This window comes from Ochotona princeps, chromosome 7, assembly GCF_030435755.1.
Source record: "Ochotona princeps isolate mOchPri1 chromosome 7, mOchPri1.hap1, whole genome shotgun sequence".
Taxonomy (NCBI): domain Eukaryota; kingdom Metazoa; phylum Chordata; class Mammalia; order Lagomorpha; family Ochotonidae; genus Ochotona; species Ochotona princeps.
In genome coordinates this window covers 59,982,836-60,008,534 of record NC_080838.1, presented here as the reverse complement: position 1 = coordinate 60,008,534, position 25,699 = coordinate 59,982,836, and the positions used below count along the sequence as shown (strand labels likewise).

Here is a 25,699-nt window from a genome sequence, read left to right as displayed (position 1 = left end):
CAACAGGATCTCCTCCTCCACCTTCTTCTGCTTCTCTTCCTCTTCCTTCTCCTGCCTTCTTTTTCCTCTTCCTCCTCCTTATCTTCCAAATCTTCCTCCTCCTTCTCTTCTTCCTTCCTTCTTCTTCTTGTTTTTTTTTGTTTGTTTGTTTGTTTGTTTTGCAGGCAGCAGGTCGCAGGTAGGGATAGACTGTGTTTCCTTCATCTGACTCGCTCCCCAGTACCTGCTATGGTCAGGGCTGAGCTGGGCCAGACCTGAGAATCAAGAACTCAGTCCAGATCTCCCAGGTGAGAGGAACAGCCCTCTACTTGAGCCATCATTGCTGACTCTGTGTTAGCAGGAAGCTGTGATTAGCAGCTGGAGCCAGGCCTGGGACCCAGACATTTTAATATGGAATGTTGGTATATTAACCTATGTTTCAAACGTTCGTCTGAACACCTCTCCACTTCTTTCTTTAAAGCTGAACACATCTCAACTATTGTGAATAATGCAGCGATGAGATTTAGAGTGCTAATATCTCTGTAGTATTCTGGCTTTTAAAAAAGTTTTATTTGTTTGTTTGAAAGACAGAGAAAGGACTTGGACTGGTGGCCTAGTAGGCTAATCCTCTTTCCGGCAATGCCAGCATCCCGTATGGGCACTGGTTCATGTTCCAGTAACTCCACCTCTGGTCTAGTTCTTCGCTTATAACCTTGGAAAGCAATGGAGGGGAGGACAGCTCAAGTCTTTGGGCTCCTGCACCCATGTGGGAGACGTGGTAGAAGATCTTGGCTTCTGCTTTGGATTGGCTCAGCTCTGAATGTTTTGGCCGTTTGGGGAATAAATCAGAGGATGGAAGATCTCTCTGTCTCTCCTTCTCTGTCACTCTGCCTTTGTAACAAAAACAAATACATCTTTAAACAAAATAAAAATAAAAGCATAGAAAGAGAGGGCAAGCAAGAGATTTTCATCTTGCTGGTTGTCCCTCGACAACCACTTCTGGTGAGACTAAAGCTGAGAGCTGGAAATTCCACCTGGGTATCCCATGTGAGTGTTAGAGGCTGGAGTCCTGGAGACGTTTTGTGCTTCTTTCCCAGGTGCATTTGCAGGAACTGGGTGGAAGCAGTACAGTCAGCCTTGCATATGGGATGTTAGGATCTCAAGCTAGGACTTAACCTCATGTACCACTAAGTTGGCCTCTCTTTTCTGTTAAAAAAAAAAAAAAGATCCATTTTATCCATTTGAAAGGCAGAGAGGTAGAAAGAAAGTTTCTCCATTTGCTGTTTTACTCCCTAAATGGCTTTAGTGGTCAGGCTTGGGCCAGGTGGAACCCAGGAGCCACGGACTCCTTCTGAGTCTCTCACTTGGTGTGTGGGCATTTGGTGGTTGGGTAGTTGGGGCATCTTCCTCTGTTTTCCCAGGCTCATTGGCAGGGAGCTGGATTAGAAATGGAGAAGCCAGAATTCAAATGGGTGTGCATATGAAATACCGCCATTGCAGGTGGCTGCTTAATCCACTATGCCACAACCCTGGTCCCATCCTCTGGCTTTTAATAATAGATATTCTAACAGGCTGTTGTTTCAAATTCACATAATGAAAAAAAGCTATATGACCATAGATAATAGCTATACTTAGTTCTTTTGATATTTCTCTGTATTGCTAGTACACTGAATTTGATCAATTGGTGATAAAACTATTTAAGTTTATTATTTAGTGCCCCATAAATTATTACTTCTAAAGTATAAGTTAAAAATCATGAGGTGAGAAATGTACTAGTGAAAAATTCTTTTTTTGTTGTTAGCTTTTTTGTTTTCTTTTTCTTCATTTTTTATTATATTTTGGACAATCTTTACATAGTTAATTAGGGTAAAAAGGTACAAGGTCTATAGGAAAGTGGGTAAGACTGTTATTTCCATGTTGTTTCCTTCATGTATCTGAGGCAAAGGGGGATATTGAGGGAGAAGCCCCACCCAGTTTCCCATCCACCCCAGGTCCCTGGTGTGGGACATGCTCTGAGATACTTGCTCAAGTGGTTTTGATAGTTCACCAGTTATGAATCGCTACTAATCTCACCACTCCTAGCATGATGAGGTCTTTGAAGAATCCACTGATTGACATAGTCCATCATAGTGTCTCCATTTGCCCAGTATTTTGCTGCCAACATATAGCTGAGGTGGTTGATTGAATTGTTCTGTCTTCTCTCTTTTCTTGGTTAGGGTTCTGAGTCTGGCATTTTGATTGGAGAGATCCCCAAAGAAATTTTGAGGTGTTCCCAGACCAGATTCTTGTATGTTCTAGCAAGCACAGGGCCTGATCAGCTGGTGGTTGCAATTGCTGGGTTGGTTCTTTTTCAGCCCCGACTTCCACTGGAACCAATGGGTGTTGCAATCCAGCCTGGTTCTGCCCAGCACATACTCAGCCCTCACATAAACCAGTGAGAGCTGAAGCCTAGTCAGAGCGACCCACAGTAACCCCCACCAGGTCCGCCCCCTACCCTGGTTTGCCAGTATGTGCAGGAGACTAGTCCAGTCTGTCCCACATCCCATTTGGCTCTCATACATGTCGATGGGTATTGAAGCTTAGTTCCATCTAACCAGCTCAACTATCCAGCCCTCACTGATGTTGTTGGGTGCCTCTCTGTCTAGCCACCCCAGCCCATTATTTCTCTCCCAGGTCTTTCTCACTCCCAGATTATGCACTCTCCAGGTGGTTCTGTGGTTTGACTTGAGAGAACTAGCCCCCAGTGTCAGTTTCTGCCAGCTGATGCTGTGGCTAAGCCCAAACAACCCTTACCCACTCTAATTTTGTTTGTACCAGTAGGAATAATCAGCCAAGCCTGGCTTTTCCCTGATGTAGTCCACATGAGGCACACAGGTGTTGTAGCCCTGTTTAGTCTGGTCTGCCCCCATCCCAACTCACGCTCTCCAGTGGGAGTAGCTGTCCAGCAAAGGAACCCCTATATTCCCCCTGCTGGCTCTGCCTCCTCCCTTCCTGGTTCTCATGTGTGCTGCAGTCACATCTGGTACAGGCAACCTCACCTTGGCCTTCCGTATTGTGCACTGTTTTTTGTCACGACCGAACCTGGCTTAACCCACTCTCTGTTCTGGTGCTCGGATTTGCCAGTGGATGACGTGAACTGATTCAGCCTGGTCTGCTCCTGACCCATGCTGAATGTGTGCCAGTGGGAAACTTTCCATGGCCTATTCTGGGCTGTTTCCTATCATGCTTCTTGCACTTACCTGCCGGGTCTGTGTCCTGCCAGAGGAGTTGCCCAGGCTCCTCCATCAGAACCCCTCCCAAAGCCAGATTTTGCGCATACCAGTGGATCCATGAGCCAGCCCTACTCAGTTCACCTCTTGTCCTAGCAGGAACAGTGGCTTTTCCTGACTGGCCTTCAACCCAAACTGGTTCTTGCTGTCGGATGTTTCAGCCCAGCCATGGCTCATCCATACCCACATACAGCTCGCACATGACTCAGTAGGGGTTGAAACCTAGCCTAGTCTGTCTCACATTTACCCTGGTCCTCCAGGACACCAGAGGGTGTTGGAGTCTGGCTCAGCTTGGTGCGTCCAGTCCCAGTCCACACTTGTGCCAAGGGAGACTACAGCCATTTCCTGATCAGAACACAGCCCCCATTTCAGCCACACGTGCCTCTTGGTGAGAACCTCAGCCCAGTTAGGGTGTTCCCTTAGCTCCCCAACCAGGCCTGTTCCCAATCATAGATCACGTGCATGCCAGTGGTTGCTCTGACTCAGCTTGGTTCAGCCTCTCACCTATCCCGGCCTCTGGCTTAGACACTGTGACTTAGTGTCCCTGGCTCACACAGACCAGTAGGTGCAAAAGCCTAGTTTGGCATGACCTGTGCTCCATCCTGGTTTTTAGTTTTGCTTGTAGGCTAAGGTTTGCTCAGACCTGCCCAGCACATCCCATTCCATTACCAATCACACATTAGCTAGCTGTTGGAGCTACTTTGCCCAGCTTGTCCGACGCCCAGGTGTGGACCACATGTTCACCAGCGGGAGCTATGACTTGCCAGGGGAGTTTCCCAAGTTCCTCCACTTGATCCACTCTCAGACCCAGTTCTCATACATGCCATTGGGTTTTAGGCCAGTGCCCGGCGCAGTCTGGCCTTCCATTTGGCCTTGTATGAGCTGGTGAATGTTGCAGCGGAAAAGTTACTCAAAAAAGTACATTCAAATTTTGTGTATTCCACTAAATGGATTCCTTGATATTTAAATCCTGTTCCAAAATGTACTCTACCTGCTTACAGTCTTTCAATAAGCCACCCCTAGTAAGACAACCATCAAGTGTCATGATCAGTAAGAAAAAAAACAGGACATGTTTCAACAGAGACATCACCATTTACTTTGATCCAGCTGCTGAACTAACAGAGAACGCACATACCGAAACACAGTGGTATTTAAAGCGTTCCCTGACATTTTAAAAAGGACAGCAAAACACAGAAAGATGCTTAATTAGGACCAAAGAAGCCACAGAAAAACACAGAGCCTGTGATCCTCATATGATTCAGAACAGGAATGGTGCAGCCGAAAATGTCCCTTTGGCTTCAAAGACGGATGAAAGAAACAACTTGGTACAACTTAGATTACCCAGTTCTCATCTCTTTTGAGATTCATGTGTAGGGGGGTTTTGATGTCTAGGGTATGTCTACAGAAACTGGTGAAGAATAAAACTGTTGAGTAATTTTCTGATCATTACCAGCTCAAGCTGCATGTGTTATACAGACAGAACTTTGGCACTCACCTCAGTGATCAGATGGACAACCTCAACTGGGTCACTAATGAAAACCACTTGTCATTGTTGAATTAACCAATTGAGTATTTCTTCAACTCACAAGGACTTTTTTTTTCATTCCATCTTTTCTCATAAAAATTCACACATTTTATTTCTAATTCTGCTACTAATTAACTTTGTCATTATTGACAAGTGATTTATTCTGAGTTTCTATATTCTCATTTGCACATTGAATGAGGGTGACACTAGATAATCTCTGACCTGTCTCCCAGTACTAGAATTCCAGGACCCTGATGAAACAACATCAAAGAAGACTATCTTGAAGATTAAGGAAAGAATAAATTCACACATTTTACTTAATAAAGATTAAGTCACAAGAGAGTAAGTTTTAACTTGGGAAACTCAATTAGGGATTGAATAGATGTTGGTAAAGGGATATGTCTTTTGTAAGCACTCATTCCCAGCAACAAAAACATCATTGAATCCCAGTTCCTCAATCCAAGATTGATTATGATGAATTGGACTCCTTCATGTATTTTGTGCCAAGAGCTCTTTTTTTTTTATAGCTGAGCTTTGCATTCTTAAAAATAGAGAACACGAAAGAAAATGCAGACATGATGTCTTAGAAAAGCAAAGTGTATTACTATGTCAATTAATTCCATAATGATGTAAATTTTTGCTGATGGTATGTTGGAGCTTTCAATTGACTGGGATGATACTCTGCTGGCTCTGTCTTCAGACCAGAGAGGGTATACCTAAGAAGCCGTTGAACTTGACTGGACAATAAGATGCTGGACTCTATGTTTGGTATACGCTTGCAATGGGGAAATCTCAACTGAACTTGAGCTGTGGTTATGCAATAAGGTGGAGGAATCCACCATGGTGGGAGGGTATGGGGAGGGGTGGGGAGAACCCAAGTACCTATGTAACTGTGTCACATAATACAATGTAATTAATGAAGTAAAATAATAAATAATTAAAAAAAAAGAAAGTGAAAAAAAAAAAAGAAAAGCAAAGTGTATAGATAGTTCCAGTTGTTGAAACCTCAGTGGCCGAAAAGTGCTGCAATTTGATTTTTTCCCTCCATCCTCAAATTACTGGTTACCTCAGATGTCTAACATGCCGTGTTGCAGCATTGCCATGTGGAACACCCACATACTCATCCTCCAAGCCACAACACGTAGCAGAGTTGGGAGTGCCTCATGGGACAATGTTTGGGGTAAAGTGGGAAATACACTCATTCTGCCATCTTGTGTTTCTGTCTCTTGCTCTACAGAGATTTTCACTTTACATTTTGCTTTAAATTCAGTATCCTATGTTTTATTGTTCTCCAATTACCATTTGTTCCAAAGGACTCTTTAATTTTTTATTTTAATGGAAATGGCATCATTATTAGGCATATATGTCAAAACATTTCTTGAGTGGTTGTTTGTTTTTACTTAGAGGATTATTCATTTATTTATATATAATTATATATAAATTTTATCAATATATACTATATTTAAACATTAATTAAAAATATAGTGATTTCTTATTTTCTTTAAAGTTGCTTCCCTTAATCAGGCAGAGAGCAATGATCATTCAAGTTCTCAAACAGTTGGAGGATATTTTCTGAGAGCATTATAACTATTGTTTCTAAATGTAAGACACATGTTCTACAGCTTCTTCTTTTTTTAGTCCTATGTAATATCCAGGTTTGTTGAAGACATTCTTTCCATATCATTCTAGTAATTTTAAGGTATCATTTCCTATAAATGCTCATCAGGGATTGCTTTCTGGGTATGATAGCAATTCTGAAGATTGAAAAGTTCTTGTGCTGGGTTCAAAGGTATTTTCCCTTAATGAATTTTGGTGCCATGAAAGAATCTTGAGATATTTCATTTATAACAAGCTGCCAATTTCCTCTTCCTTTTGAAGCTCAAGCTCACTTGGCTTTCAGGATACTATAATTTATATTTTTCCCTATGCTTCTCTGAATGTTTTTCCATTCCTCACCTTTTTAATGAACTTATCTGTGCAGTCTTTGAAACTTATTGTCTGCAAGAGTCTACCTTGACACTTTACTCTCTTTTACCTGAGTGACTTCATCCACTATTTTGATTTCAAGGCACTTCTCTTGCTGATAAAATACAATATATATTGCTACCCAACAACTTTCATCTGGATTTCAGATCACATATTTAAATCTGAAATAGACATCACTGCTTGCATACTACTTAAGCTCACCTCTACCAATTACCCATCTCAGTTCCTCTTTTCCATTCTTTATATCCTTTAGAGGTTGCACCAAACCATCATCTGATCAACTACTCAACTTAGAAACTAGAGAGCTACATTCTTTTCTTAGAAGAAACTTGGTGTAATTTGGTTTCAATTAAAAGCCAAACTCAACCAAGTTTACTAACATGCATTAATTATTTTTTACGGATGTATTTGATAAAGTAGGTAAGGCATACACACACATACAGAGAGAGAGAGAGAGAGAAAATGAATCTTCCATCTATACCTTAGATGGCCACAAGCACCATGGTTCGGCCAGGGTGAAGCCGGGATCCAGAAGCTTCTTCCTTGGCTGACGAAAGGCCCAGGCATTTGTGGCAGCCTCTGCTGCTTTTCCCATGACACTGTCAAGGAGCTGCGTCAGCAAAAGGCAGCCAGGACATGCTTTGAGTATTAGTGGTCAGTTACCTTTTTATTTGACCATGTAGAAGACATCCTTTTGTGAACTTACAGGTTCCATTTGAATCCCCTCTCAAAAGAGAAACAACAACCTAAACCTGAACAAATAACCCATTTGTAGAGATCCCTGAAAAACAAAGTGTACGTGTGTGTGTGTGTGTTTAATAGCACTCTGGCTTGTTGACAGGAAAAATCTTAGACACGGCACTTTGTTTTCTCAGCATTTTTGTTTGTAGTGTCTGTGTGTGTGTGTGTGTGAGAGAGAGAGAGAGAGAGAGAGATTAGGACCTATATACATTGTCATGCATCAGCAACCACTGTATACTGAAGCTCCAAGGAAAACCTTCTAAAATAGCTTTGTTGCAAAGACACAAAAAAGCATTTAGGAACTTGGGCAAGAAGGATACTCTTGAGCCATGTTCAATTTGAAACTTGAATGTAAAGTCACACTGCGTGGTGAAGGCAGTTATTCAGGATGCTCTGCCGCATCTGTAACTAGAAGAAGAGAGATGCCAACAGTACACAGAGCTTGTGCACACTGTGCATCCTGGACAAGGCTTCTGGAATAGCAGTCTAACCACGGTGTTGCAGATTCTGAGGGAGAAATGTAGCAGGAAATCTGTCACTCGGCAAAACACTTTTACAGAAGCAGAAGTGATCTTTGCATTAGCTTATTAACATAATAGTTTTGGGCTCAGCAGCGTGGCCTAGTGGCTAAGGTCCTCGCCTTGATCCCATATGGCCGCTGGTTCTAATCCCGGCAGCTCCACTTCCTCTCTATCTCTCCTCCTCTCAGTATATCTGACTTTGTAATAAAAATAAAATAAATCTTTAAAAAAAAGATAATAGTTTCATAAGATTTCAAAATCGTATCATTTTGCTCATTAAAACATAACCTATAACTTGACAGTTCTTATGGTTTGAGGTGGAAGGTCCTTCATCAGTCAAGTCCAGTCAGTCAGTACACTATGCCTGACCATCCAGGTTCCTTTACTCTTACAGGGTCAGTGTTTTTATACTCTCACCAGTGTTGCAGGTATGTGGCGGCACTCTTTAAGTTGACTGTTGCTGAACAGAGCTACAGGAATCCCGCCTCTGAACTGCAGGAGCTAGTTACAGTCCTTCTTCCCCAGGCAGCCAGCACAGGTACAAAATCAGTGCTTGGCACTACCAGTTGTTTCTCTTTATCTCAGCGTTTTGCTAAGTTGTCCAACTACCACTGGACAAACTTTCCAAGTTTCATATCCAGCCACCCATGCAGGGTATGAAGCTGCCCTAGCATGCTACAGCTGGGATAAATATTGGGATCTCTCCTGACTGAGGGCAGCCAGAGGTTCTGAATGCAGTGAAGAAGGATTTCTATGGCACTGGGTTCTGCTCCCTGGCCAAAGAACTTAGAAGCCAGAGGCTTTCTTTCAACGTCATGTTCATAGTCTAAGAAGTGCCGTTTTGAGAGCTCCACCGCCTACTAAGCCAAAGTCACCCAAGGATGATTTTCAGGGTCTTCTGTATTGTGATACCAGAAATCTCGAAGCTCTGCTTTGCGTCTGAGCCCACGCAAGCCAGTGTGACTACTCATCCCGACCTTCCTCTACCTCACAGTGACTGATTTTTTTCTAAGATGGTATTTTTTTTCCTCTATCCATGTAAATTAGCCGGAGTTGGGCCTTTTATAGCCACAGCAGTAGGTCTCCTTAAGGACCATGGTCAAGAAGTTTGGGAGGAGTTTTATATCCTCCTTCCTGGAGAGAAGTAGATCTGTAAAAATGTCTCCTTTTTCCATTAAACTCCATGTAGGAAGAGAAATGTTGGCTGAAGGGCCTGTTACATGATCTGTCTCCGAGAGCATCAACCAAGGGATTCAAGGCTACCCATCGCTCTAGTTAACTGACAGTTTCTTCTGGGGTATGTTGGGGAGAAGATCTTAAACATGACTTAGATATAGGGCATTAAACTATATCTAAGGGTATTTAATAATGCTTTAGCAAAAACAACAGGTGATTAAGTATTTCATTAAATTGAGGCTTAGTACTATAATCTCTTGAAAGATATGGATTCTCCTTCAGAAAGTCTAAAGTGGAACAATATCATCATGCGGTAGTGTCAGTTCAGTTGTGCTGGGAGCAAAGAGCTGCCGCTGAACCTTGTAAATCAAGTGTCTTGTTTGTTTTGTAAAAGGTCAAGTGCTATTTGTTTTAGGATGGGTTCTACATTTGAAAATGTTTGTCAATAACCTGTCAGGATTTGGATTCTGCTGACTTATTTAGCTGCCAATTTAACTGAGTGACAGTAAATGTCTTAATATAAGACATTAATCTTAATATAAGACATTAATCTTCCATACAGCTGAGGGAAATTTTAACTTGTGAAATATTTGGTGTATGTAAGCTTCTGACCATCACCCTGGCTATTGAGGAGGAAGGTGTTCCTGTGTACTGTAAGAGTCTGCTTATATTTAGTTCCTGCCCAAGGTTTATTATTCACTTTCACTTTGCAGCCTCCGCCTCAGATATACGACAAACAGTTGGATGAGAGAGAACATACCATCGACGAGTGGAAAGGTGACTCTTTTGCTTTAAAAGTTTACATTTTTTGCTTTACTACAACTCAGAAAGCATCCTCGGGGCTATTCTTTGAAAAGCAATTCCATAAAAGATAATTTTCTATTTGTATCCTCTTAGGTCATTTTGAGACCTCCTAAAGCCTCATTTGTCTTTTCATTTGAGCAGCAATATTGCATTTTTTAAAGAATGAGAAGAATTAATGATCAGTATCTTGTAAAACAGTACTGATTATTAAAGTATGTGTCACATTGGGAAGCCAGCTTCAATTAAAAATTTGAAAATTTAAGTTTCTGTGTTCGGACATGAACTTATAATTAAAATTAAAATTACATCTAAAAGTTTTAGACTTGAAAATGAACAATCCTTGATATATGAATTAATTACTGCAAATACAAGATCTGAGAATTGGAATTAAAGTATGTGTATGCCTAACTGATTTAATTCTGCTTTAAAGATGGATTTGGGTTTTTCCCCCCCATGGAAACTATTTTCAACTATATATTCCATCTTCATGTTTGTACTGAGGATTAAACCAAGAAGAAAAAGATGTTGTGGTTTATATAGAATTGTTAAACTTGTGTAAATAACCACAGAGCAGAATTAATGTGTGAGAAAATCAAATATAGTTCTAACAGATTTTCATATTCGAATGAGTATGCACATAAAAAGATGACTCGAAGAGAAGAGACTTTTGAGTCACAGTGGAGGAATTAATAAATGTAATTAGGAAAGGACCAGGGGGCTCAAAACAATGTCATAAAGAGAATAACAGGGCTCATCAAGAGGTCGTGCTGGCGAATACAGAAAAATGAATGTGTACAAAAATGTAGAGCAAGTGAAAAAGCAGAGATGACGAATGGGGAGAGCTTTGGTCTAAGTAAGGGTAGGGAGTTACTCTGGGGGCCCATGAGGAAGTTGATTGTTGTTACTAGAAGATGTGGGCTGAATTAGGAGAAATTGCGAAAGAAGTACCAGTGAAAGGTGATAATTACATGAACTGCAAGCCGTTGAAAAGTGAGAATGAATGGGCTGAAGGATTTTTAGAAAATGAGGAAGAATCCACAGAACTGACACATCCAAGTTGAGCTACTGCAGCGAGGAAGCCAAAAATGGAGGCCAGTTTGTAAATAAATAAAATCAAATTTTCAACATGGTGCACTTTAAGTAATCTTGGATTTCCAGATCCAACAGATGAGTCAGGAAAACTGTGAAGAGATGGAAATTGGAGCATTGGTTACAATTTAAACTCATGAGACTATGGGCAACTCTTAAGGAGTCCTCATAAAAAAATGGGTCTTTGAAAAAGAGATATTAAATTCCCTCTTAGGTAAAGCTAAACCACATCAGAAGTTGCCCAAGAATTCAAAGGACAGCAGGCATATCTCTTCTTCCCATACTGACTTATTCAACTGCGCTTTAAAATTCCTCCTTCTGTCATTCTCAGTACCAATTGTAAGGAAAAGGAGCTAGAGAGTGAAGGAATCATGATTACTCATTTACTGAACTCCTTTGAAACATTATTATTTGTCATCAAGTAATAAATCTCTCTAGGAACTAAAGAGAAATTTGCTGGTTTTTTTTTTTTTTAGTAATAACACAGATATTTGTTCTTTACAGAACTTATCTACAAGGAAGTAATGAATTCAGAGGAAAAGACTAAAAATGGAGTCGTCAAGGGGCAGCCTTCTCCTTCAGGTACTCACTCTCAGTGAATAACCAATAAACCACTACAAGTCTATCTCCTTGTCCTTTGTGGGGGAATTGCAACCAATGGTATGCTTGCAGACTGTGCAAACTGTTTCCCTATAACGATTTAACTTCATTTCTTCTGACACTTGGTGTGGTAATCCTTCTGGTTATTTGGACTGTAATGACCTGGCAGAGAAGTTCATTGACAACTAACTTCACGCAGTAATGAATACTGAAGAAATGTTAACTTGGATTGATGTGAAGATAAATAAATACACTTCATCAAAATGCAGAATCAATGTTAGAATTCCCTCCTGTGAAAACCTTTTACCTCATTCATTGTCTGTGTTTGAACTCCTCACAAAATTGACATGATAATAAGTGAAGCATTTACCAAGATAAACTTTAATTAAAGCCGGCTAGGGAAATCTTTATTTTGCTTTCTGGAATCTCACATGTGCTTGGACATAACATGTATTTTGCTGTCCTAGTAATGTGCCTTCAAATTACTGGAGGTAATTCGCTTGTATCTATTAATGTCAAAACTTTTTTCTAAGATCTACCTTCCAATTATTAAGAGTTTTGGAAAATGCGATGGTTTATCTTCAGAATTAAACAACACTCACTTCATGCTGTCAGTAACGCAGGTTGGAAATGACTAGTTTAAGAAATCTGCTTCAGTATTCTGCCATTAATAAGTAAGTTGTTTTTTAATGTGCTTCAAATTGTTTTAAGGAAAAAGAGGCAGGATAAACTAATCAATCATTCATACTGACATTACTTTGAATAGCTCAATTGCCCAGAACCACCATGAGATCCACGCAAATGCAATGCAGTTATAATGTTTTTCTCACCGGTAGATTTAAAGAAATATTGAAATCTACCCCATGTATTACTGTTTGTCCACTGAGTTGCCGTCCACCTTGCCTTCCCTACCTGGACGATTCAGTATCCAGACTGACACAAATCTTTAGAAGCTGCTAATGGTGAAAGAACTAGGGGAGAATCCAGCCATCCACAGACACTTTGCACAAAAGCAGGATCTAACAAATGGTAAACTATCTCAGTCTGGATTAGACACATTTTAATAGAACCTATTCTGTTCATTTTTAGCTCAAGTTTTCACTACTTCATTTCCATTCCATACTACTCTGTTCCAAAAGATTTTTCAAATATTTTCAAAAAAGAGGATTAGAGATTAGTAGTTAAAATGATTATGGATTTAATTTTTGCTACCTCGTTTTTAAAACACAAAGATGCATTTTTAGTTTTTAGAAAGCATATGTACATTGTACATTATAGGACATACCTATACATGATGAATTTGTGTACATAATGTAGAGACTATATGGCAGAAATGCACTGGAGCTGAAATTTCACTGACTTATAGGGGAGAACTGTATACACCTGTTGCCCAATGATTAGTTTATTGGCCTCATGTTGGTAGCTTGAAATCAGTTAGTGAGGATTTGTGGTGAGTGAATTGATGGACGCTACACCTCAGTACCCTATCCCTTGTAGAGCCAACTGCTAATTTTATACCAACACATTCTCAACACATACTGTCTTTGCAATAAATTAAGCCAGGAATAAATAGCAATTACTAAAAAATGAAACAAAAAAACCCTTAAAAGTTAGCTCTTCTAAATTTTTTCATTATATTCACCTTTTCTTGTTAATGTTGGCAAAATTTGTTTTATTTTATAAATAGCTAGAAGAAAACAATTTCAGAAAATAGAATTCTCAGTAATCATTTATGGCAACACTGGGTTTGCTATAGCGAGGGAATAACAATGCAATTTCTCTGGAACAAAATTATTCTAATACATAAGCCCGTGAAACAGTGATGCCTAAAAATATAAACAGGAATCTCAATGTGCACTTGCAGCATAATTTATAGGTCTGAGATTCATTAGTAGAATTCTTGTTTATCAATAAAAAATAAATCCAATCTTCAGATACATTTCTAAATAAGTAATTGTCCTCCCTTCTGCATCTGATCTGACTTACAGAATGATTTATTTTCTAGGATAGCATAGTTGCCTGCTCCTGAATTGATTTGTAAAGACTGCCAAGGGAACATCAGTCTGTGAATAGAAATAGATTTAACTCTTTAAGCATTTGTTCAAGAATGTTGGAGGCTACAGGAAATACAGGTAGTCATCTAATCCAGCAGCTCTGTTCTCTTTTCTCCCTACCCCACTACTCCTGAGAATGGACTCCCATAAGGAGCAGTGACTTTCTGAGAGAATGGTGCTTGGCTTCAAAATGAGAAGACATTGCCCAACATCTCTAAACCAGAGGGCAGTCTGTCTATCTATCTATCCATCCATCCATCCATCACCTTCCTCCCTAATCTGAAGTGTGTTCTTCACTCTAGGAGTGTGTGTTTCCCAGTAACATTCACTAATTTAGTTCTCTCCCTGCCACAAATTATTATTTTTTTATTAAATAACATCAAGTACAAGGAGTTGAAGGTCAAGTGAAGGAAATGTGTCTTAGTAATTTTTAAATTCTAATAGGTTTTCTAATTCTTTATGTCCACCTTTGTCTTGGGTGGGTATCAGAAAACTAATTTCTTCAAAATAAAAACAGAATGACATTTTACCCTGAAACTATGAGTAGTTTCCTGTTAGATAACTTCAAGGTGAAAACTTTTATTAATCTGGTTACCTCTTTCAATGAAACCTGCTTTTTGTTTGTTTTAAACAAATAAGGGTAGCTAATATTATTCATTAGCAATTTATTCATTTGGTACTTTTAGTTATTCTAATGCTGTTTTACTGACAAAATGTGTAATGGTTTATTGATGTCTTTTGGTTTCTTTTAAGTAATATAGGATAAGGAGTGAACAGACATCTTGGGCAAATGGATATTGCAATTAGATTCACTTGTGTTCGGTTGTGTTTGAGAGATTCTCACAAGTTGCCCGACAGTAAATTAACCACTTAATATCAAGGGCCATGTCTTGTCCCTTATGATTTACGGTTTTGTTCAGCTTGTTAATGATCAACATATGAAAATAAAATTGAATGGGTAATTCCAGAAAGCCACAGATGCTGCAGTTAAGGAAGTATTAATTTTGGTTCCATAGAGAAAAAAAAATGACCAACAGTGGTCGTTATTCGGCAACTATCTCCTTCTAAGTTTTCAGAAGCACACTTTTCTGTGGTGTAAATATTCTCATTCTGACCAATACCAGCCCTTCAGTATAATATCAATGAATGCAGAGTTGCAAAGAATTGGCTCAAAGGAACCAATGAAAACCAGCTCCAGCTTACCACTAGACAATACATATCCTCCACCCACCAGAACACTGTGTGGGGAGGGTCTCAATTAAACAAGCAAATGTGATGGGAATTTTATAAAGTAAATATTGGAAAAGAAAACCCCTTTTAAAGAATTTGTATCTAGTTATTAGTCTTGAGATCAATAATCTACACAAATGTAGAAATACAGTTGGCAAAGACTTTAGAAGACTTTGAAATTTGAATGACTGATTACAACAGTTATTTGCATTCTGCTTTGATAAAATAATGAGTAAGAACACTGTGACACAGAAGATAATGACTAGGGGCCTCCAGCTAATGAACAAAACAAGAGACAGCTACCTATGGGAAAAGTTTTCTATCAGAGAACCTTGCTAGAAAAGTACAAATAAAAGATATTCAAACTGAGTATCTTTTGTCCAATTGGGTACTTACCCTATGTACCATAGTAGATATTTTGAACAACGGGAGAAATAAAGCAGTATAATGGAAGAAGTGCAAAGAAGCAAGGGAAAATAATTATGAGGAAACCACATAGCAAACTGTATATAGCAAGGAGCTAATAAGTTGAATTACAACTCAAAATAATCTCAATGTGCTGAAAATATGCTGATTATTAAAATATGTGCAGCAGGATTGCTCTGTGTTTGGTAAGCTTAGCTCACAGTATGATCTCCTAATTTTGAAGAGTGTCTTAAAAGCTAAGCTGGCTTTTGCTGCTTTTACTTAGTATTTATTTACTCTAATTTTTTTTTTGTTTTATGTGAAAGGGTTAAAGAAAAAGGTAATGAGAATTTGGAAGGAAAGAGAAAGAAAATGTCCTTTTTCTTTATCTGTTAGCTCATCCCACTTTGCTCCACAAATGCCTACAATAGCTGTAGCTGATGGAGCTGGGCTAGGCCAAAACTAAGAACTCAATCCAGTTCTCCCATGTTGGGTGCCAGGAACCTAATTAGTTGAGTTGTAACTTGCTGCCTCCTCGGATATGCATTAGCAGGAAACTGGTGTCTGGAGCTAAGACCCGAACCAATGCACTTTAGGATGAGGGCTTCCTTAGCAGTGCCTCAACTGCTATACCAAATGCCCACCCTATTCATATTATATAAAGATATGAATTTCTATTTTTCAGGAAAATTTTCTTTAGTATTTTGTTGTAATTTTGCTAGCTGCAATTGGTTTTATTGATTTATAAACATCAAATCTGTTCCTAAAAGATTTAGTTAAACTTCATCTCATTTGTGTTTGAATTGTCACTGAGTTTTAAATATGACAATATTCTTAGAATTGTATCTTCGAACTACATTGAATCTGTAAACACTTTTTTTTTAAATTTGGCAATAGGAATTTGTCCATATAATTAACTCAAAATTTAAAAACCCATCACAAGACCAAGATTACTATGTAGAGATGCTTTAGAATATTTCATTTATCAAAACGTCATTTTAAGACTTTTTATTTTAAGATTTCTTCTTATTGGGAAGGCAGAACAGATTTATGGAGAGAAGGAGCAACAGAGAGGAAGATCTTTCAACCACTGGTTCACGCCTCAAAGCTGAGCTCCAAAGCCCAGAGCTGAGCCAATTTTAAGCCAGGAGCCAGGAGCTTCTTTTGGGTTTCCCATGTAAGTGCAGTGTCCCGAGGCTTTGGGCCATCCTCGACTGCTTTCTGAGGCCACAGGCAGGGAGCTGGATGGGAAGTGGAATAGCTGAGACACAAATATGAGACCTTCATGCTTGCAAGGTGAGGACTTAGCCATAGAGCCATTCTACTTTAAAAACTAGCATTTTTGTCATAATTTAAATAAAATACATGACAAAAATCCTCCTGGGTTGGACTGATGTTTTGGTACATTATAATTTTCTTTAAATATATATATATGTATATTTCATTTCTTAGCTTTCAATCCAGTAACACTGAGACTTCTTATTCAAATGCATTCATTTCTATTGTATAGAAATAAAACAGTATAATTCTTAATGACATAAAAAATAGGAATAAATTTAACAACAGAAGTGCTAGTTTTGTACTCTGAATCCTATCTAATACTGTTCTAAGACATTACAGAATACCTAAATAAATGAAAAGACACTTCATTGTTGACGGCAAGATTTAATACAGCTAAGATGAAAATACTTCCTCAATTGCGTTAGAGATTAAACACAAACCTTTCAAAATCAGAGCTATCTGCTATGCATAACTTGTCATGCTGATCTTGAAATTCAAATGCAAATAGCTTGAGGAAGCACACAGCTTGATGATTCTTATTTTCTGAATTCAAAGCTACTAGAAAGCCAAAATATTCAAGAAATTATACCACCCACGTAAAGGTATAGAGATAAATCAGTAGGATAGAGAATCAAGAACTACATCCCCACATTTTTGATAAATTTGTGTGTGTATGTGTGTGTTTTAATAAGGATACCAAGATAGTTCTGTGGACAGAGAATAGTCTTTCAATAAATTGTGCTAGGAGAACTTGATCTCCCTGACCAAAAAAAAAAAAAAAAAAAAAGATTGATTCTATCTCATAATATAAACAAAATAAGCCTTGAGATGGACCACAGATACACATGATATAGGAACACATTACCCATTATACAAGTAAGCCATAAGAAAAAGTCATCTCACATGTCAGACTCACAGTTGATCAGCACTTTCTTTAGACTCTTGCCTAATGTTAACCTCTATTCTTGATTATGGATATGAAAAGATGAAACAGCATTTTGAGAAGTCCATCACAGTGACTGAATTATTCGAGATCAGAGCTTAAGAAAGAAACCAGAATGTAAACTAGATTTTAATAGGCGATTATACCACATATAGATTTAACAAAGAAATGATTTCACAAAGCGTGCATTTGAGCACACAGACTGCTATAAGGTAGGAGAGCCTGTGAGCTTGTGGTCCTGAGGCTATGAGGATTTAGTTATATTCTACCGAGCATTTGGCTCATCTTCACTTTCTTGTCCTCACAGCTGCTTCATCCAGGAAGCCTTGCCTTTCTGCTGAGCTCAAAGTGAGATCAAAGAAGGAGCACCACGACAAGATTGCATGGTGTAATTTACGGAGATGTGCGGGAGGATGTTACGACATATGGAGTCACAGTCAGTGTTAAGAAGCTTCCATGTGAATCCAGGCATATATGGGCTGCAGCTGAACTGAGTAGGAGTCAGTGCTTTCTCAACTGCAGCTGCACTGAATAAGAGTCAGTGTTTTTTCTAGCTACCATTGAGGAGGCCTGTAGATCCAGAAGGCAGCTCCTCTGAACTGACATGTTTCCTTTAGTCCACTCAGTACACTAACTGTGACCAAAGACCCATAGTCTAACACATTCACTGGAGATCAATTTAGAACATCTAGAGATTCATCACACTGTGGAAAGGAATACTAATACTCAGTTCACTCAAGGGAACAAGGAAATTGGACTTCCGTTTAATCATTCCCTGCTCTGGGCTTAACATCTATACCATCACAAACAGCAATACTTCCTGCCTATGCTCCAATTTAGACACCACACCATCTGTATATACATTATGGACATGGGAGCTATTTGGGGCTTGGATTAGAACCCTAGATACTCATAAGGACAGGCATGCCAGTCATGTGGGAATTTAAATTTGTTAATGCTTCTTCAAGGAGTCAAATCCACCTTACTCAGGTGGAATTACCTTGGTTCAATGTGATCAATTTGCCCATTTCCCACAAGGGAGGTAGCTCAGAATGTGTACCGCCTGCATGTAAGCCAAGTGGTAAGCTGGACACATGAATTTGTTTAACATTGAGTCACAATTGTCACCATGTCACCTTATTTTGGAAGTAATCCTGTCCCCTGAGTTATGTCCCATCCCACTTGAGCACTCTTATATCAAGTCAGTTACGCACTCACAGAACAAGATCAGTCTTGGGTTAGGTTCAATGCAGAACTTTTAATGTGAACAGATATATGACATGTACTTAATTGTGCTGCAGGTCCAAGTTTTTGTTCCCACAATTGTGGCTGCATTATGGCTCCCCAGAGAGGCTATCCTCATATGCCCCTCAAGGAAGTGTTGTTCTAAAGGTCTGGAACTAGTTTGTGCTCCCTTCCAGAGCTGTGGCCACAATCTCAGAGGCAGCGTTTGTCCTCATTGCTCTTGCCCAAGGGTCTAATTCATACCATCTGTTCTCCTGGTGACAACTAAATTAATTGGATTGGCACACTTGATAGAAGGGTGCCTGAGGCCTGTGCTACCAAAATTTCTGCTTTTTGAAATGCTTCCTGTGGGAGGACATCTAGTTCCACATGGCTTCCATTCTTAATTAACTAGTACAGTGGGCAAAATGGGGAGAAAAAGCTTGCCAATCACCTAAAAGACTCACCACGGTTGGTCATCCTATATCGTCTCAGGGAAAGTTTGTACTGTATAGAGCAGTATTTCAAGTATTGAATGGGTCTTACTGACCATTACCATCATGAAGGAAGGCCTCAGGAATAGTACAGGGTTTTAAATCATTTGGAGAAGGATAGCCCATCCTCTGCTGGAAACAATCCACCACATCCTGGAAGAGAGCATTGTCTTCACCGTTAGCTTGATGTTATTAGTATCATGGCACTAAGCAACACTGATGGGAAGAAAGAGGGCAAGTTCCTAGGTCACTAGGCTGTGGTACAGAATAGGCTTATGCAGATACTCCTGAGGACAACACATGGGATGTTCAGTGTCTTCCCCTTGATGTGAAGTTGAACCTGTGTCTGGATTCTGTCTGCAGAGGGATGCTGAAAATGGCATCAGCTAAATGTAAAACAACATAGACAGAATGGAGAAAGGCTCTTAGTTTTTTCTAATACCCAGGTAATACTAGAAATAGCAGTATATGTGTGAGGCATGACCTTGTTAAATTCCTTTTTGTAGGAGATTGTGCTATGATGATTTTCTTATTACTTAGGTTCATTTCTTATTTTTCCCTTCCCCAAGCTCAGTTTTCTCTTCTGTTTTATCTGGACTACCCAGGCCCTCTCAGTCCCAGCTGTCCCTCCCATCACCCAAACAATAGGGCTCAGAGGAGAGGAGTGGACTATTTCACTCATCCTTCTAGAACTGTTTGTTTTCTTAAAAGTGATAAAAGCCACCTCTTGTAGTACTCCAAAACTCCAATTCTAGATAACTCATCTGTTCTAAATGTTCCTAGAGTACATGGCATTGCTTCTGGTCTCCTCTAAGGGCAACAACAGCCTAAGCCACTGTCTCTGTCACCGTGGGACAGAAAATCAGTTCAAAGTCATTGAGATGTTGTTGTTGAATGTTGGCCTTGGCCCCCCCTGTCTGTTGGTGGCCTGTTACTGCCTTTCTTCCTGCAGCAAGCCAGCTGCTTTCAGCCCGCGGCTGCTCAAAGTCTAGACTTGTGTCACAAGTGTAGCACACATGCCTGTGCTGCCATACAGGAATGTATGGCCAATCAAGAGCACCCCATGAGACTTCCTTCTCCTTGCCTGCTTCTCACTGTCCCGGAAGGCTCACCAGTTGTGACCCAGAAGCCAGAGTGTGAGAACCTGTTGTCAAATTGGAGGGTGCTGGGGGATCCAAGAAATGAATAACATCAAGATTACATGCATGTAATGTCTCAGGGGACTTATGTACCAACAATAAGTAGTTTATAGGTTAAACTACACAAAGGCAATCTATGGCAAACTGAATGAACCTGCAGTTTTTCAAGGCACATATTAACATTCTAAACCTTTGACAAGGACATTTTAGTATGTAGTGGTGCAAAATAAACTCCTCAGTTTATGTTCTTAAATGTGTCTAGCCATGAACTTTGTGGTGACCATCAGGGGGTTACCTGAAGAGCAAGATTGTGGTTACAAGAAAAATGGCTGTGGCTCAATCCTGACAAAGAGTCTTGGTTATGCTTCCCGTAAGTCAGTGTTTTTCAACTTAATCATATAATCTCTGAGGAGTTATTAATAATGTAGAAGCTTTGGTCTTTGACAAGGTTAATTATATGCTGATACCGAAGATGTGGGAGGTGACAGAGCTGTGTGACTGGATGTTATTGTTTTGCTTTTTAAGTACTGCAAGTGACTTAAATGCAATGTAAGACTTAGTGACTGGGCCCGGTGGTGTGGCCTAGCAGCTAAAGTCCTCTCCTTGAATGTGCCGAGATCCCATATGGGCGCCGGTTCTAATCCCGGCAGCTCCACTTCCCATCCAACTCCCTGCTTGTGGCCTGGGAAAACAGTCGAGGACGGCCCAAGGCCTTGGGACCCTGCACCCATGTGGGAGACCCGGAAGAGGTTCCTGGTTCCTGGCTTTGGATCGGCACGGCACCGGCCGCTGCGGTCACTTGGGGAGTGAATCACCAGACGGAAAATCTTCCTCTCTGTGTCTCCTCCTCTCTGAATATCTGACTTTATAATTAAAAAAAAAAAAAAAGACTTAGTGATTGCACCAGCCTGAGGTAACTCATAACCAGGTAGTCATCTTAATTTTCATGAGCTAATCAGGGTTTCTGGATCAGTGGGTCTTAGAAAATTTGCTTAGAAGAAACTGCATATCTCTTATTTTGCTTGCCCACTGCTTCCTCTTGAATGACATGAAGCTGGATCTGGCTCCAGATTTAGTCATGTTGGTCTTCATTTTCTTAGCGCAGGTGCAGCAGTGAACAGCAGTGAGAGTCTCCCTCCATCCTCATCTGTCAACGACATCTCCTCCATGTCCACGGACCAGACCCTGGCGTCTGACACTGACAGCAGCCTGGAAGCCTCGGCGGGACCCCTGGGTTGTTGCAGGTGACTAGCCGCCTGCCTGCGAAACCCAGCGTTCTTCAGGAGATGATGATGTGATGGAACACACACACACACACACACACACACACACACAGACATGTACACACACACACACACCATCAGAAAACGGCAAGGGAGAGAATCCAAGCCTAAAATTCAAACAAATCTTTCAGCCTGCTTCTCCAGTGTTCTATACTGCAGCTAAGCTCAAACGTATCTTTAACTTCTAGTTGCTCTTGCTTTGGTCTTCTTCCAATGATGCTTATCACAGAAGGAATCAAAACACAATTAGAGAAGCCTCTTCCATAAAGTATAATTCGAATGGCTGCAAAACCAGCTACCTGTAACTGCCCTTTCAAATGGCATGACACAGTGTGCAGTGGCCCCATCCAGCATGTGTGTGTCTCTATCTTGCATCTACCTGCTCCTTTCGGCCTAGTCAGATGGATGTAGATACAGATCCGCATGTGTCTGTATTCATACAGCACTCCTGAATTAGAGATGCTACTGTCAGTGTCCTCAGGGCTCCACAAGACATCATGCACTGGAGCTCCACATGGTCCATTTCATGTGATCTATTACCCTGACATAAACCCATGTGTACTATATTGCCAGTATATAAGCTGTTTAGTTTGTTAATTGATTAAGCTGTAAGTCTTATAAGAAAACATGTAAAGGGGGAAAAATCTGGGTGGGGGGAGTGAGTTCTCGGACCCTTGAAGATGTAGCTTCCAAATTTGAACTGATTAAATGGCACCTGTATACCAATTTGTAGAAGAAACATATGTGATGCTTATGTACAAGGAGGGGTGGCGGGAAGAGGTGGGGTGCGGGATAACAGTTTTCAGCTATCAAATGGTTTGTTGTGAATAAAAGCTGAGGGTCTGACAGTGAACATGTAGGGGAGACCAGAGAGTAGTGTTGCTTTGTACACTAGAAAGAACCACTGTTCGTATTTTAAAGAGAGAGATCCTATTTTTCATTTCCAAATTATGCATGAGAATGACAGGCTGAAGGAGGGATCAGCATGTTTTGAGGCAGGGCCCTTGTGTACATATTTGATGTTGAGAAATAGTTCCTGGTACAGCCTCCATGTGAATTCCTTAACCGAAAAGCAGCCTGCCTAGAATACATTCAGATTACAGGTGATGTTTTCCTCACGTGGGCTTGCCAAGTGGCTACCCTGCTAGGATTCTATTCTGAGAAGAATCACTAATTTTCCAGGTTTGGAAAAAATTTGATGAAAATAATCCCCCCACCCCACCCTCCACTACACAGCATGACTCTCTGGTTCATCAGAAGAAAGATTCACTGACATTGTTACTTCGCAGGGGTTTCCCTGACTCCTGCACATGCCTGATGTTTCATGGTTGTTTCTCTTCATAAATTTGAACAATCAATCCAGGAGGGGCTGATCATCTGAATTTTGTGCTGTAGTAGATGTGAGAGCAATAACTCTGCCTAGAAGATACTGCTGCTGAATAATTTCAGCAATAGGAGTCAGTCTTAAAAGCCATGAGGCATTGATGCCAATGTTTTGCAGAATTCCCCCAATTCAGCTCAAATGAAAGTGCTTGCACAAGTACTGCAGGAGGCACTGTGAAACATCTTGGTTATACACAAAGCAACCACAGGGTGATTTCCCAGCAATAATAGTGACCATGTCTGGGCTTCCCTTCTTAACCACTTTGATAAAGTATTTGTCAAAGTTATTGCCATTCTGACCATTTTGGTGCTGTCCAATGTGGTATTATTTCACGTGAAGATGCGAAATGCACGAGGTGAATGGTTGATGGAGTGCGATATGACTGGCCAAGGGAAACTCCCCATAAGAACGCCAACAAGAATGCCAAGTGCTCTGAAAACTGCCTTAAATCCAATCCAGGGGAGCCCCGCCTCTTTCCAAGCAATAGAGTCAGCAGGCAGGTGCAGCCAGAATTATCATCCCCAAGGGAGTTTGGCTGCCATTTGCAGGATTGCTCCACACAGTAGAGCTTATTGCAGGAGGGAATATGTTTTAAAAAAAAAAAAATTCTATTGTATAGTTTGTCCCCTGGAATAAAAAGTCCCATTTCTTCTCTGTTGCTACCTTTCTTTTGGGTTGATATTGCAGACAACCTGATTTTTAAAAATACCTCCCCCTTCATATAAGCTCTCCCACCTTTCTTTCTGTCACATCCCTGTTTCTTTTTTTCTCTTCTTGGTGTTGTTCATTTGTGTGCCATTTCTCTGTAATTTCCTCTTGAGTGACAAGGGGACTCTACAGTGCATTCATTTCTACCACGTGGGATTAACTGCGGAGAGCATGCAGCTGCTTGAAAAAATGTGAGCTGCAGGAGAATTTTCATTCACCACCAGATGACAACCAACAGTAAAGGGAACAACTCAGCCAACACCTCAGGGGTGCTTGAGACCGATAGACTGTCTCTCTTGTTTGAAAGGTATTGGCTCTTTACTTGGATTATATCGCTAAGAACTAGAGAGTACCCACCTCCTGCCATTGCTGTCTGCCCCAAAATCATCTGGTCTTTTATCTTCTAATGCAAGATTCTTGGGGATTGGTTGTCTTCAGTCAGATCTCCCACAGGGAGAAGAAAAAATAAAAAGGAATGATCCTTCGGATTTTTGTCCCGTTTGAAAATAGAGGAAAGGTTTAGATTCTGATCTTCTTAGAGGATGAATTTTACTAAGTAGTCAAAGCAAGATGGATGATGAGACAACAAAGAAAATAACAATTTTAAAAGCTTCCATTTTTTAATAGTCTGGGTCCATTTTATTAAAGGAGATGTTCAGACCATTATCGAATATACATGCAGAATATATTCTGCATTGAGTGTTCCTTGCAAACACACACACCCACATATTTGCTTCCATAAGAAACGGACTTGACCTGGAAAGTGTTAGGTCACCTGGACTACATTCCTGGAAATAGTGAAGACACTAACTAAGATTGGGTTCATTTTGGAACATGAAGTTGGCAGCTTGAAGTACATAACTTCTGCCACATCCTACAGGGTGATTGGTTTTGCAACGATCAATAATAAAATGTTTCTTAGTGTTGTGTAGGAGATATAACTTTGTACCCATGTATAGGAAAAATTCAATTAATGTGAGACTTTGGCAAAGCCACCAAGACTTTAGCTATGTTTTTGCTAGTTATATATGTATTGTCTGGGTCAGTATGTCCATTTTAAAAATGGGATACACTGGCTTTACAACAAAATTCCTTTTTGTGCAATAAAAACTGATAATAATCCATCTTCAAGAACCTGCTGTTTTAGCTTTATAGAAATGAACCCCGTAGCTGAACCAAGGCTCTTCCGACAATTCCCACCAGTTGAAGTATGCTATTTAGTAGAAGGTCAAAGAGCTGGACAGCTTTTCCAGTTTTAGAAAAAGACATCATTGAAATATACTAACAAGAGATAACTAGAAAATTAGAAAATTGGCATTCAAAATGGAACGAATGGACTGAATCAGACTACATAAGTTCTTTAATGACCCATCAAGGGAAAAATAAGCAAAATGTGCTTGCTCAATGTTAAATATTCATTATAAAACCTTTATTACTCCAGTTCTCTTTCTATTTAACTCCATATCATACACACCCTTTATCTGTAAGAGTTTTTCAACTACCTTTGCTAAAAATGTCTCTCCTAGAGTATAAAGAACAGAGCAAAATATCTTGAGGAATGTCCAATCCCTGCCACTTTGGTCTGAAGAGGATCCCACTCCATAATCACGATCCTCACACATTTTAACTGTGCAATCTAGCCTTTTGCAGAAGTGTCGGTAAACCAAACTGGGAAACTCCTTTTTGAGAGAAACATTAATAAAAAGCTACCATGTAAATAGCTATATTAGTTTTTTCCTTGTGATCAAAATATGCCATTATTTATTTTAGCACTCAGGCAATTCCTTAGTTGTCTGAAAATGATTCACTTTGACTCATTTCTGTGGTTAGCCAAACTAAATGGAAGGCCTGTTTATATATGCGC

The 25,699-nt window shown here is 40.0% G+C and overlaps 1 protein-coding gene across 12 annotated transcripts in view; it reads left to right on the top strand.

The window, feature by feature from the left end:
- Positions 1-22,469, top strand: part of MAPK10 (mitogen-activated protein kinase 10) — a 444,107-nt gene extending 421,638 nt beyond the window's left edge. For 10 of the 12 annotated variants that reach the window (XM_058667094.1, XM_058667090.1, XM_058667096.1 and 7 more), the window contains 3 exons: positions 9,911-9,974; positions 11,595-11,672; positions 21,566-22,469. In XM_058667094.1, the coding sequence (XP_058523077.1) occupies positions 9,911-9,974; positions 11,595-11,672; positions 21,566-21,708 (285 nt within the window). In that variant the 3' untranslated portion in view covers positions 21,709-22,469. Of the gene's footprint in view, positions 1-9,910; positions 9,975-11,594; positions 11,673-21,560 lie in introns of those variants that run through there. The other 2 variants (XM_012928535.2, XR_009245850.1) reach the window with 2 other exon arrangements.
- Positions 22,470-25,699: the final 3,230 nt, after the last annotated feature.